The sequence below is a fragment of the Gorilla gorilla genome, chromosome 6 (assembly GCF_029281585.2).
Source record: "Gorilla gorilla gorilla isolate KB3781 chromosome 6, NHGRI_mGorGor1-v2.1_pri, whole genome shotgun sequence".
Taxonomy (NCBI): domain Eukaryota; kingdom Metazoa; phylum Chordata; class Mammalia; order Primates; family Hominidae; genus Gorilla; species Gorilla gorilla.
In genome coordinates this window covers 144459567-144474207 of record NC_073230.2, presented here as the reverse complement: position 1 = coordinate 144474207, position 14641 = coordinate 144459567, and the positions used below count along the sequence as shown (strand labels likewise).

Here is a 14641-nt window from a genome sequence, read left to right as displayed (position 1 = left end):
GTTGTGAGAGGTGAAGTATGAGTACATGGAAAGGTGGACAGTAACTGCAGTCGATGGCACGGCACGGTGTGCTGCCAGATGAATGGTTCAGACCCTAAATGCTGGCCGGTGGAAGAGAAGAGACTTCAACTTTTGGAAGATTGAATAAAAACTACTTGAAGAGAACAAGAAAGCATTCTAGACAAGGAGAATGGAGGGAATAAAGTTTAGAAAGCACAAGTCATATGTAGCGTGTCTGGATTTTTCTGTTTATGTCATTTCTACTAGTATAAACAAATATTGCCTTTTTTGTTGTTGTTTTGACTGTTACTTTGTTCAGGTTGTTTCTGCTCAGAACTCTTTTTTTATTTGGGTTCTTAAGATTTTCCACTTAATCCAAATTCTACTTTCAGATCTATTAAACCCTTGAGATTTTGTCTGTGACCTAGTGCAGTATTGGTGTGTCTTGCATTATAATAAACATAGTTGTAGAAATTTGAGTGTAAACTATTTAACTAGAATAACATTTTTCATAAACTGATTTTATAATGTCTATAACAATTCATTTACTAAGAAGTCATTTTCTCTGCATATTTTAGTTAATAAATTGGAATGATTTTTGTGACTGCCCTGATGTACAGTACACTTATATTATGAAGGCTTTCTTTTAAATTTCAATATGACAAATTTTGTCTGCTCTTTGAAGTTTAGTTCAGCATAAATCATTTGTATTTGAGTCACTTAGAGATTCATTGTTGAGGTTTGAGGAAGTTTAGACTTTGTTCAAACCAAGACTTTGTTCAAATGAAGATGCACTCCATCCCAAAACTGGTAGGAGATCACTTATAAGAGGGAGGGGTGTGGGAGCAGGAGCTAAGACAGGTTGTTCCCTATGTCCTTCTAAAAATGCACAAAGATTTGAAAGTCTAAATGGCAAAGAGTTAATCATAGTAGGAACCAGGTTTGTGATGTGTAGCCACTTGCACCAAGAAATATTTGTTTAAGTAACCTAACCACTGGAGCCTGTGGTTTTGAACTATAAAGGACAAGAGTGAAGATGGAAGACAAAAGCTTTTTAGAAAAACAGAATCAGGTTGTATTGAGCCTTTTGGTAGTGACCATTAAATATGGCTCAAAAACTGAAGTGCAGAATGAACACTTTTAGGTGTATTTTGTGACTGGGTTTCTCAGTGACTACTTCCCGGTAGGGGTGTATTTATTGTTTAATGAGAAGACCTTGAGGAGGGGGTACCAAAAATAAAGTAGAGGCAAGAATTCCAAGACGGCACAATATCCTGATTTGGTGGCACAAAAATATATTCGTGGAAACAAATCTACTGGAATTGTCTTGTTTGGGGGCTTGTTTTACATGTGTTTTATCTCACTATGTTGTCATTATGCAGAGGTCTTCTATGTCTTTACCCTTTTAGCAGCAGATCTTATTTTTCAAATTAAATCTCACATGGTACCCTAATACGTAAACTACATGAAATCAAGGTGGGAAGGAAGGATGCCTTGTGTTGGTACCCTGCCCCCTCAACTTCCTCCATTCTTTCAGGTGAAGCTTTTATGCCAGCTGGAAAAACCCATTGGCTTGTTGCCAGTGACAGCTTACTGTTAGGAGCAGGTTTTCCCACATTTTGCTATTTATAGTTTTACATTTCATAATAATTAACATATTGCAGTTAACCTGGGGAACAGAAAGATACCCACTGGATGCTATTAATGCTAACTGTGTGTGCTTGCCCAAGCAGTGTTCTGTGAAAGGTCTGATGTCAGAATTCATTCTGAAATATAGTCTATACTATAGTCATTGTTTAAATGCCTTTTTGTGTACTTCCTAGTAAACAGTTGGACTAGTACAGTGTTATGTAGAAATACTAAAGATAGTTTCAACCTGTTGTGAGATTTTCAGGTTTGGTGTGGGAGGAGGGGGAGAGCTATGTAGTAACTAAAATGGCAACTCCACGAATGCTACTGTTCTTCACCCACCAACACGTTCCCGTACGTGTCCCAACTGGCCTGTCTTTTTACTGAACTTATGTAGCATATTTTAATCATATACCACCTTGGCATTTCTTCTGTTGCTTTTTCAGATGTAGTTGTTGAACTTTTCATTTATTTTCATTGTCCCACTGTCTAGACTTTTAGCCCCTTGAAAACAGAGGTCATGGTTTAAGTGCTTTTGTGTTTCATGTACACTGTAGGCATTCAGTAAAGAGTTGCTTTGATTTTTAGCTTGGTGGTCTTAATATATGCGTTTTATACTGATTTTTTAAACTGTTGTTGTTGCTGAAAACTAGATTTTTCAGCTTGTTTAGTGCATCATGATCGGCTTACTATGGATTCTGCTACCTTGACCAGCAAGGTAGCAGAATTTTAACTATAATTTCTTCTTTAATAAGAGATTTTCTGAGGCAGGTAAATGAAGTATACTGATACTTCTTACACAGTAGAATATGAAAGTGTGACACGTGGCATCTTGAAAGTACTTTAAATTGTGTGCCTTTGAGTTCTACACTGAAAAATAAAACTACCACCAACAACTTGACCCCCTTTCCTGCCCTCAAATTGTTTAGAACTGAAAATAGTGTTTTGTTGTACATATTTATATTCCATAAAGTAAAATTTTTTAACATCAGAAAACATCTAAATATATTATCGATTCCTTAAGAATAAACACTCATTCCCTGATGTATTATACTATTACTAATTACTTTAAAAATAAAATTAGTATTGTTTTTAATATAAAATGTTTGGTAACTTGATTTTTATTATACTTTGCTTGCTCTTTTCACATCTTATGGTAAGTTTAAAGTACTTTCTGATGTCTTGTCTTTGTAATGTTTTAGTGATAAGAAGACTCATTATTAGATTGACTACACAGTACCTCTGAGAATGATGAGTGTTATTCCTAAGTTCCTAAAAGGAGACTAGTACACAGGGCTAGTTCCTGGCAGTAAGAAATACCCTGCCTTAGCTTTTTAGAAAATTTACTATCCGTTCAGTATTGACCACCAGTGGAGCATTTGTTATTAGGCATTTAGCAAGTAATAAATGTGCTCCAAATTGCATTTCCTTCTCTTATTTTTATCCATATGAGAGAGTAAGGCAGGTGTTATTTTTAGTTATGAATTAGGTGTCCTGGGATGTACATGCCTAAATTATATTGACAGCCAGTTGTGGAGATGCCTTATACAACCTATCTACAATGTTTTCTCTATGAGACCTGCTGACTTATACACGTTGAATTGTACTCCAGTGTGAAGTCCTGTATAAAGAAAAGAAAATGAACTTGCATCAAGTTCAGTCAGTGGTCAAAGTCCTGGTACTATTTGAAAGGAAAATGTGCATTCAAGCGAGATCATATAAGAGCCCTAGAAGCAAAGGAATCGACTTCCTTTGTGTCAGTGGTTCTCAACTGGATACAAGTTTGCTTCCCTAGAAGACATTTGCAATGTCTAAAGACAATTTTGGCTGTCAAAACTGGGGAGTTGGTACCCCTAGCATCTAGTGGGTAGAGGCCGGCAATGCTGCTAAACCTCCCACAGTGCTTAGGACGGCACTCCACAACAGAGAGTTATGTAGTTCAAACTGTCAGTGGTGATGAGGTTGATAAACCCTGCTGTGTGTGTTTCAAAGAATGGAATTGCCAGAAGCCCTCGCAGCCAAGACAAATTTGGGTCATTAGGAGGGAATGGGGAATCAAGGAGGTGACTTCAGGTATGGCCGGACTGAGATGAGCTATTTTGATGGGGTTAGGATTAAGCTGATTTCCTTTCTCTCACCTTTTCTTTGTGCCAGCACTTGGCATAGCAATAGTGGAAAAAACAGTGAAATAAACTTCTTTTCTTCTAAGCTAGATGGAATATGATCCTATTCCAAGAGCTAAAAGCATCATTCTACTTCCCTGTAACACTTGCAGCTTTACTGTAAGCCACATCCATGCTGTCAGGCTCCCAAAATGTCAAGGCACATTTTTTGGGGGGAGGAGGGGTGTCAAGATTGTTGCATTATAAACTAGCTAATTTATTTCCCAAGGTATCCTGTAATCATAGTGCACCTGGGAGGATCTAAATTTCTCACTGTTTCTGCATCATGTGCCATATGTGAATTTCTTTGGCTAACATACCCTTGCTTGATTTGATTAGTCTACAATTACAGGAACAAATGTCCCTTAAAACAAACTTTTTTTAGAGTAGTTTTAGGTTCACAGCAAAACTGAGTGGGAAGTACAGAGAGTTGTCATATAACCCCTCTGCCTTTATTGTGTTTTGACTTTATTACTAATTTTCAAATAAGATTTATGTAAATGCAAGTGTTATTCTGTTAATGCAAAATTAAATGTTCCTCAATTTCATTGCTCACTAAATGGTAAAGCAAAAGTTAGGAGCAGATTGGTCTGAGTTATGGGGTATTCTCTCTCTCCCTATTCAATAGAAGAGGGAGGATCATCATTTGCACGGACTTCTTAGGGACATTAGCCACTCGGTGTAAGAGCATTTATCTTCCTGAAAATGTTCCCATGTAGTTATACATCATCTTTTTATTTCTGGGGGATTTTATTTTTCTTATAGGAAGTTTTCCCTGTTTGGCTTTTGCCTAATTGGAAGCTATTTTAAGTTATTCAGCATGACAGTTGGACTGCTTTAAAAGTTAGAGTGTACCGTAGCCGTAAACCTTCCTGTGATTGAGAGTGTTCTAGGACTTATATTTGTGATCTTGTTTGTGTCTCATGTAGTTAGGGAGCCAGGGGGAAACTAATGATTGTATTCTTGAGCAGAATTTTTTTCTCCTGGCTGCAAAGTCCAGTTTCTTTGTTTAGTCACAATATCTCTCTGCTAATCATGGCCAGTGGACACACTATAATGCTTCTCTGTTTCTCTTTTGCCTCCTTTCAATCATGGGTCTTCCCCTGGGCTTTCCCTTTAATATTTGACCGTTTAAAAAATTAATAGTCTGTACAGAGTAGATCGAGAGAGTAAGCTTGCTTGCTTTTTTTTGGACAGGGTTCAGGTTCAAGTTCTCAATAACAAGTTTTGTGAACTTGGGCAAATTATTCCTGAGTCTGTTTCTTTATTTAGTAAATGCAAATTATTTATCCTCGTCTGCCTGCCTCTCAGGGCTGTTGTGAAGATCAGATGAAATAATTGACTATGAGAGTGCCTCATAAACCATACAACACAATACAAATGTAAAATAATATGCAAATATAAGAAATGTGAGGTTTAGTAAATTACATCAATTATGAAATGAAAGTAGGCTTGGAGAATTTATTTTCCTTTCTGTTGTCTTGTTTTGTGTAGCCTAGAGTGCTTTTTCTTCATCTTAATAAGTTCAGAGATGACCTTCATTCAGTTTAGTTGTAGTTTTTTATCTTTTTATAAATAAGGTCAATGGAGTTAAATCCTTCACTTGTTGAAACATGATATAATTTGGCATTGATCAGTGGTTGGTGCAAAGCAAAATTTCAAAAAGAAAATTCTGATTTTGCTAAGCAGCATAGATCGTGCCTGTTAGAACATCCTCCTCCTCCTCCTTCTCAGCGTTGATTGCTAATCAGTTCTGTAGAATCAGAAATATTTTTCTATGCTTTTTTCAAAAACTCCACTTTCTAATTTGACTTACATTGCTATTTTCAAAAATAAAACAACTATCTAAGTATTTGTTAAACAATTAGGTAGTTGTTATACTTCACCCTTTTCCCCCTGACCGGTTAGTTATACTATGTGGATTCTGGATGGTAGTAGATGAAGTTAGTTTAGTCACAATTTATAAAAAGCCTTTTCTGTGTTGCTAGTGTCTTCTCATGTTTGATACTATTCATAAATAGACCCAGAAAACTGTAGGACTCTGGGACTCAGGCTGTGAATGATTGGTAGAACTGTTGCAGTAGAGCAGGCAGACTGTGTTGGAAATTATTCCATCTAGAAGGTATCAGCTCCTGCCTCCTCGGCCTTAGTGACTAAATGGAAATAATTCTTTTCAAATTCAAAAGCCTGTTCATTACTGCTTTTCTCTTCTGAAGCGCATTGCCAGTTTTATAATCAAGAAGGACTTAATTATTTTTCTTTTTCTATTGCTTATGTTTATTCTTCATAAAATGACTTTTCTTCCATTTGTGGGCTGAGAAATAAGCTCCTATATTGGACTTTGCAGACTTGGCTTTTTTATAGCGTAAATCAGCTCAGCTGGCTAAATGCCTCACTAAGTGAAACTTCATAATGTAGCTGGAACTAAATTGTGCTCTGGAGCATTGAGTCTTTAAACTGGATTATTGATTTACAAACCCATAATGGTGAAGAGGCTATAGAGAGACAAGAAGCTCCCTCTCCTGATCCTTGAGCAAGTTTTTCCTCACTTCAGGGGCTCTGAGCTCACGAGCAAAATCCTAACCAAGTTTATCTTGCTAGGACAACCCATTTTAAATGCTCAATAAAGAAAGAATAATTCTTCTCCCGCTTAACCACTAAAGAACAACATATGTTTCTAACGTAGCTTTTTATTTTTTTTTATCTTTCATTTTTTTGTTGGTAAATCTCCCAGACAACAGCAGTTCTGTAGAGAGTTTAAATATGAAGGAATGGCAGGACGGGCTAAGGGCACTTCTACCCAACATTAACATCAACTTTGGTGGACTGCCCAATTCTTCTTCCCCCTCCAACGCCAACCACAGTGCACCAACGTCCAACACTGCCACCACCGACAGCCTGAGTTGGGACAGCCCTGGCAGCTGGACAGACCCAGCCATCATCACAGGTAACTTTCTCACTCCCTTCAGCTCCACTGACTGCCAACAGTTTGGTTTTTAGCACAGATTAAATAAAAACCGAGATCTCTTCAACATAAGCTTCTTTTCACAAAGCCGCAAGTGTGGAGTGGCTTGTTTCGTTCTCAGGGGTCATGCAAGTTTCATTTAACCTGTCGGCCTAGTTGTGTATTAATAAGAAGGCATTTGGTGCCTAGGTTGCTTCTTCTGGTTTAAGTAGGTGTTAACATCTGGCAACATGTGTATTTTGTAGGCCTCAAAGTACAAAAGGATCTGACTTACTCTTCTTATAAGGAACATACTCCACTTTTTGTTATAAAGCTCTCTATTATAAGGCTGTCTTGTTACGTATCCCTGTCAGAGGAGGAAAAGCACAATTGGGAAATGCTGTCAGGCAGTTCTGGGGAATGGTGTTTTGCAGCTCTGCCTCTGTGACAGTGGGGGACTAAGTCTAGTTCAAGAGGAGGCATGGGTTTGTGTGCCAATAAGTTCTTTGTTGTTGGGGGAGGATTGGTTTAAAAGGTCTTATTTGGAAGGAGTTTAAAATTGTAATCTCTTCTGTGTTTCCTTTTGGTTTTGCTTTCTAAATTTGTTTGACGACCTTATTCTTTCCACACAAACTCACCATTTTCCCTCTTTTTTCTTTTCTCTCCTTAGGTATTCCAGCGTCTTCAGGAAACAGTTTAGACTCTCTTCAAGATGACAATCCTCCACACTGGCTAAAATCCCTTCAGGCCCTCACAGAGATGGACGGCCCCAGCGCTGCTCCATCACAGACCCACCACAGCGCCCCCTTCAGCACACAGATCCCGCTGCACAGAGCCAGTTGGAATCCCTACCCTCCTCCTTCAAACCCTTCCAGCTTCCACTCCCCACCCCCAGGCTTTCAGACAGCCTTCAGACCCCCCAGCAAAACCCCCACAGATTTACTACAGAGTTCAACACTGGACCGCCATTAGGCAAAGAGGAGCAACCATTAGAAAATGCAGGATTTGTCCCACTCTGTTTTCTCCCTCTCAGCCCACCGCCCACAGCTCCCTTCTCATCTCTTATGTTCTGAAGAATCCAGTACCTGATCAATTTTTTTTCTCCCTAACCCCAGATGCAATGCGATCACAGGGTCATTACCATCTCTTTATTAATTGTAAAAATTTTTGTTGATCCACCATTTGAGTGACACTGTTGAATGTTTCTAAAAATGCCTTTTTAAGGAGAGAAAAAAAATCAAAGGGCAGTCTCAATACTTAGAAAATTATTGTTTGTCTGTTGCGCATAATAATGACATAATCTGCTTAGCAGAAAATGACGATTAATCTATAGGAAAGGTCAAGTAAATGCATTCTCAACTGCAGAAGTTTGAAAACCAGGTTCATTTACGTGAGATTGCTAAATGCATGGGGGAAAGCAGTGGTCCTAGCATCCATCTTGTATTCAGCTTATCATTATTGCAGGGAAAACGCTTTTAATTTAAATTAATTTTTAATTCTTTTGGCAAGTTGATAGCAAGGACTGGATTGTGTCGTTAAGCAAAAGAATGTATCGGAAGTTGATGGAAAGACAAATTCATCTGTAGTAGTAACTGGCCGATTGCTAAAGAGTTCATAAGGAGGTGAGAAGTAATTTTTTTAAAGGAGAAAAATTTTTTGGCTTTAGATTTAAAGTAAATTGAAATGTTTTAAAGAAAAAAGTATTCACAGATTTAATACCTATTAATAATATAAGAGCTGAAATGTAAGTGATTTCTTCAGTCCTTCTCCTCTGTCGGAATCTTTTTTCTTTTACCATAAATTCACCTGACGAGGGCACTCTGAGATAGCACTGCTCTGGGGCCATCTGATCACCATCAGGAGCAAATCTCTGACCTCCTTGCCTGCAGCTTTTACTTAACCCTGTAGTTTCTGGACGTTTGTGCAGTATTGAAAAGACAGGAGAAAAGAAAACAGAAACCTGGTTATAACCTGACGCTAAAACTAAAAACAAGGAAATGTACCTCTTTCTTCAGAATTAAAACTAAAATCTTAAATAAAACAGAAAACTTGATGATGACACTTGGGTTGTTCTTGTTTTTGTTTTTCTGTTTTGTTGCATGTGAGTTTGAAAGATTTTGTGACAAGTAGCCATCAGATGTTTCCATTTGATTTTACATCTTCAACAGTAGGGAGGGAGGATGGTTTAGAAGAAGAAAGTGGAGGAGAAACGACCATTTTATTGACAGTCAATGGCATCCTTGAAGTTCAGCCCATCTTGTCCTCAAGAATCCCTCTTCCAGTGCCTTTCAGTAGAAGATTCCTCTTTCTGCTATTGTATTATGCATGCCAAGCCTTCCCAACTGAGAAGCCTTATGTGCCAGTAATGGAGAGGTTATTGACATGTGGAGATGTTGGTTCTCTTTAGGGAGACCTGGCAGGAGCAGCAGTCACTGTGTCACACAAGTGGCATCTCTTTGTGAGTGCCATGATGGGAAAGAGATCGGGAAACACTGATGTAGATGATCCACAGACACATCTTTTATGACTGACCATTTTAGGAAGTACCTGATGATGGGGTAACGATCGCACCACTGACCAAAAGAGGGTAGAGGATGAAAGTTACCTGTTCCCCAGCAGAGCACCAGGATCTGTGTGGTTTGTATGTCTTGCCTTGGGCTGCCTTCAGAAGCCCAAAGCTGGAACTGGCATATTTTCAGCCATGTCCATTAAGGGGTGTGATGTAGGATCAATTAAATAGATCTAGATCGTACGTTCTGTGCTTTCAGGTGGGTTTTTTTCATCCTTACCTTTACGCTGTACTTTAATTTGTTAAAATTTCAACACAATTTTTAGAAACTTAAACATGATATTCTCAAATAAATGTCACCACAAATAGATGGTGATCAAGTGGATAGTAAATTGTTTTGTAAAACTAACAGAATTTCCCTGGATAAGAGGAGAGGACTAGAAATGACAGGCTCTCTTTGCCCTTGAACTTCACTTCAGTCTCCTGAACCTTCACATTGTACTGCAAAGTGATGGACCAATGCACAAATAATATTCAGATGGCAGTGAATTGTAATCAAGGCTTTTTGTGGGGATGCGGGGAAGTCCTGAGATGGGCATATCAATAAAAATGTTGCTTTTTTTGTAAAAGGAGGGAACTCCTACCTTATAAGGCTGTGCTGTAATTGTGTGTATGTTTAATCAGTCATACAGAAGAGTTTATAAAAAGCATGACTTTATAAAAAGTATAAAGAATAAAAATAATAATGACCTGTGTGTCTACCACCAAGGTTAAAAATAGAGGCCAGGCATGGTGGCTCATGCCTGTAAGCTCAGCACTTTGGGAGGCCCAGGTGGGCGGATCACCTTAGGTCAGGAGTTCGAGACCAGCCTGGCTAACATGGTGAAACCCCATTTCTACTAAAACTACAACAAAAAAATTAGCTGGGCATGGTGGCTCGTGCCTATAATCCCAGCTACTTGGGAGGCTGAGGCAAGAGAATCTCTTGAACCCAAGAGGCAGAGGTTGCAGTGAGTCCAGGTCACGCCATTGCACTCCAGCTTGGGCAACAAGAGTGAGACTCCGTCTCAAAAAAAAAAAAAAAAAAAAAAAAAGATCCTCTGGTATCTTAAAACCTCTATTTGCCCCTCTCCAGTTAGACTTCATTTTCTTTCCTTATCATCTCAAATAGCCATTATTTTCATTTCTGTGTTAATCTTCAAGAGTTTTGCCAGCTGTGTATCTATCCCTGAATAGATTGTTCAGTTTTAAAAAGCTGAGTAATAAACCCAAGCCTAGCTGTAGAAGGAAAGGGCGACGTTGTCACTATTAGATTAAGACTTTTAGGAGAAGATAAACTAAATAGCTTCTGGGGCATAGTTTGGCTTTAGCATCTCCTCATCATTTATGAAAGCCTCTTAGAAGTACAGTGGCCAAGGTTATGAGTGAGTCCTGGAAAACAGGGCTTGCCAGTTGGGGTAGGTCTTGTCAGGTAAGCACAGTCCCGGGTGTCTGGCAGAAGTATGGTCTACAGGATCAGTTTGCTGTCTGTTTCCTGTGTCAAAGCTCACCATGGCTTCCCTCCAGTCCTCTGGAGTAGATCACAGACACTTAATGAATTAAGTGTCTTAACCGTTTGGGGTGAGAGGTGGGGTTTAAAACAAGTGTCAGCTGATTAATTCACCAGGGCTTGGCGGGGAGAACAGAAACTTCATTAGGCTTGGTCAAAATCAGAAAGTACAGAAAAGAGCCTGAACCAAACTGACTTAGGCAGCCTGTTGGTATAATAGCAGTGGGAATCTTGGTACTGACAGCTGTCATGGATCACAATACTCAGATCTGGTACACAGCAGTCATTTCTAGTATTTCACTTTGTTCTCTCTCCTTTCTTAGATGATCTTCCTATATTCCTAAATCCCACACCCTAGTCTTTTATTTATTTATTTTTTTAAATCTCATTTTGCTGGAGTGACATCCTCCAGTATTTCTTAAGGAAAGGTATATGGGAGATAAATATTTTAGTAATTTGCTTGTCTGAAATAATATTTAATTCTACTTCTCAGTTGATAGTTTGGTAAATACAGGATTCTAGGTTGTAGATATTTTTTTCTGCAGAAATTTAAAGGCTTATTAACTTTTTGCTTCCAGTTTTGTTGTTGAACAATCCAAAGATGCTGTTATCCTCTATATGTAATCTTTCTCCCTCTCTGGAAGCTTGTAGCAAGTTTGTCTTCTGTGTTCTGGAATAACATAGTGATCTCCCTTGGTGTGGGTCTATTTTATTTTATTTATTTATTTATTTATTATTATTTATTTATTTATTTATTTATTTTTTGAGACGGATTCTCACTCTGTTGCCCAGGCTGGAGGGCAGTGGTGCGATCTTGGCTCACTGCAACCTCTGTCTCTCAGGTTCAAGTAATTCTTCTGCCTCAGCCTCCCAGGTAGCTGGGATTACAGGTGCCCACCACCACGCCTGGCTAAGTTTTGTATTTTTAGTAGAAACAGGGTTTCACCATGTTGACCAGGCTGGTCTCAAACTCCTGACCTCAGGTGATCTGCCTGCCTCGGCCTCCCAAGGTGCTGGGATTACAGGCGTGAGCCACTGCTCCCGGCCAGGTGTGGGTCTATTTTAATTCATTTTGGTGGACACAGTGGACATACAGTATGCTTTTAAAATCTTATGACTCATTTTCTTCAGTTCTCGGAAATTTTCTTGACTTATTAGTGAATTTCTTGCACTTACTTTCTCTGTTCTCCCTTTCTAAAAATTCTATTATTTAAATACTAGACTTTCTGGACTTCTGCTTTTTAAAATATTTTCTCCAATTTTCTATCTGTATCTTTGGCTCTTCTTTCTAGGAAGTTTTTTTCTCAACTTTATAGTTTTCTTCTCCTTGTGTTGTCTGTTTCTCCAAGTTGCTTTTATCTGTTTGCTTTAATTTCTGTCTTCCTTGTTAGAGACTTCTACACTTGATCTTAGCCAAAAGGCCAAGAACTGATTATATTAGAGACTCCTTAGATGCTTGGTAATCCTTGGTTATCTGCTCATGAATAAGACTGAAAAATTGATGGGGAGTTTTGAAAACATGAGTAGGACTTGCCAACTTTGAATTCCCATATTGGAAGATCTGGGTGGTCTATTCTACTGGGTAACATCTGTTGTTATTGTCTTTAGCACTTGTCTGTTGGCCTTGGCTGGTCAGATTCCATACAGAAGAGTCTTATAAGGACTGGCCTAGCTGGTAAGGGTCTGACTGCCAGGGCTTCAGAGCTGTGTTGGTGGTCTCTGTATGTATTTAATATTATACTACATATAATCTCTCTGATGTAGTCTTTACCTCGCCAGAGATGAACTCTCCAAATATCTGCCCATTTGTGAGAAGAATAGCATGGAGTTGGGGAATGAATCTAGGGAGTTAACTTCTTAAAACAACTTTCTTAGTAACCTTTATTTTAGCCCCACTCCACACACTTTATCTCTGGTTTTAGTGGTATCTGGTCCTGTCAGTTTCTGTGCCCTTGAGGATTTTGTGATGTAAATTGGATTGGATCTCAGTTTTCCCCACTGTTAGCTTAAGGTTGGACTTTCTCAAATGAGCTAGGTGAGTCCATCCAACCATCTACTTTCTAGGTCCTTGGATTTTATTGCTGTCATTTCCTCTTGTTATTCCTGTTTTTCTTTTTTTCTTACTTGAATTTTAATGGACCTTTAGGAAGAAGTAAAATTAGATATGTAAGTTCCATCTACCATCTTAGCCCAGATCTGTGTTCTGATTTTATAAACCAGTAGGCATAGTTTGTCTGCCAGTGAAGTAGAGTAAAGTAGAGGAAGCACTATCTTTTGCTATTGGCCAATGAGTGCTAGCCACCACGTTGTATATCCCTTGGTTTGAATAGTACCTGTTTGTTTCATTTACCTTGAAGTGGTTTCTCTTTTTAACATCTGCTTTTCCAATGAAGCTCTTTTGGTTTACAGTCAGTAGTTTGTTTTTCAAGGGGTAATCACACAGGGGATTTTAATGGTTAAACTTTAGGCTGGATGTTAAAGGCAAATTTTACTGCAGTTTTAGGGTCATTTGCAAGTCAGATGGATGTGGGTCATTTTCTAGGCTTAGCTGAATTAGAACAAGTCTAGAAATTGCAGAGAGGGAAAAAATAACCTACTCTTACTTATGTATGCTGTGTATGAATTGTGTTTTAAGGATGCGTAATAATAACAATGTATATCTACAGAGATTATGCTATAATATAATAATACAGAGCTGAATTCAGTTAGCACTCTCCAACAAGGTTTGCTTAAACTTGAAGACGCAAGGTATACTGCACATAGCTTTTGAGTTTTCTGTTAAATATTGACCAACATCATTTAATTTTAGATCCTTATTATTACAGTATGTAAACTCTTAAAAGTTAGAAAACTTATATATCTTACACATAATTTTAAGATATGCCCTTTGTCAGATGTATTTACTTCTGCCCAAGTGATCTATCCAAGTGAAAGATGACTGCAGGTCATTAGTATGAACTATTTGAAGAAATCAAATATTTATCTTGTCCGAAAAATCAGTACTCTATTTTTTGTGCTTGTTCAGTAATTGTTAATTTAGTTCAGACTTAGACTTCAGACAGTCATAGGCAGTTTTCCAGCAGGAAGAGCTGCCTTTGAAAATACTTCTTTTTTTTTTTTTTTGTTTGAGACAGAGTCTCACTCTGTTGCCCAGGCTGGAGTGCAGTGGCACAGTTTTGGCTCACTGCAACCTCCACCTCCTGGGTTCAAGCAATTCTCCTGCCTCAGCCTCCCAAGTAGCTGGGATTACAGGCCTGCACCACCACTCCCAGCTGATTTTTGTATTTTTCGTAGATACAGACGGGGTTTCACCATGTTGGCCAGGTTGGTCTTGAACTCCTGACCTCAGGTGATCCGCCTTCTTAGCCTCCCAAAGTGCTAGGCGTGAGCCATCACGCCTGGCCTGAAAATACATTTTAAAAGTTGTTTCTGAACAAATTGATTTAAGGAAAATGAGTAAATTATTTAATAAATTCCTTTAAGGATAAAATAATTATTTTTATTGGTGATAACCCAGATGATTTGGGAAAGAACATGCATCTTGGCCCAAATGTTCTTGGTACACCTTGGCCATTCTCAAGAATATATTCTGCATTTAGTCCATCTCTGTGGGAAACTGAGGGTATTAGGCAGGTGTTAGTAGGTGTAGTCATTGGACCTCCTTCCATGGCTTCCTTTCATGGGTGAAGGAAGTAAGTGTACAAGATCAATAAAAATGAATAGGCCAAATAGATATTTTTGGTGGTCTGAATGATTTAAAAACTCTAATAAAGAACTCAAGAGCATTTAAAAGGAAACAATAATCTGTGGCTTTCTTATTTTCAGCTTTAGTATTTGCAAAGCTAAAG

At 38.4% G+C, this 14641-nt stretch overlaps 1 protein-coding gene across 4 annotated transcripts in view; it reads left to right on the top strand.

Annotated features, from left to right (window-relative positions):
- CNOT4 (CCR4-NOT transcription complex subunit 4) overlaps positions 1-8796 on the top strand; it is a 148492-nt gene extending 139696 nt beyond the window's left edge. For 2 of the 4 annotated variants that reach the window (XM_031013074.2, XM_031013075.3), the window contains exons 11-12: positions 6526-6738; positions 7406-8796. In XM_031013074.2, coding sequence (XP_030868934.1) covers positions 6526-6738; positions 7406-7707 — 515 coding nt within the window. In that variant the 3' untranslated portion in view covers positions 7708-8796. The remainder of the gene's footprint in view (positions 1-6525; positions 6739-7405) is intronic. The other 2 variants (XM_031013077.3, XM_031013076.3) reach the window with 1 other exon arrangement.
- The last annotated feature ends 5845 nt before the right edge of the window (positions 8797-14641 follow it).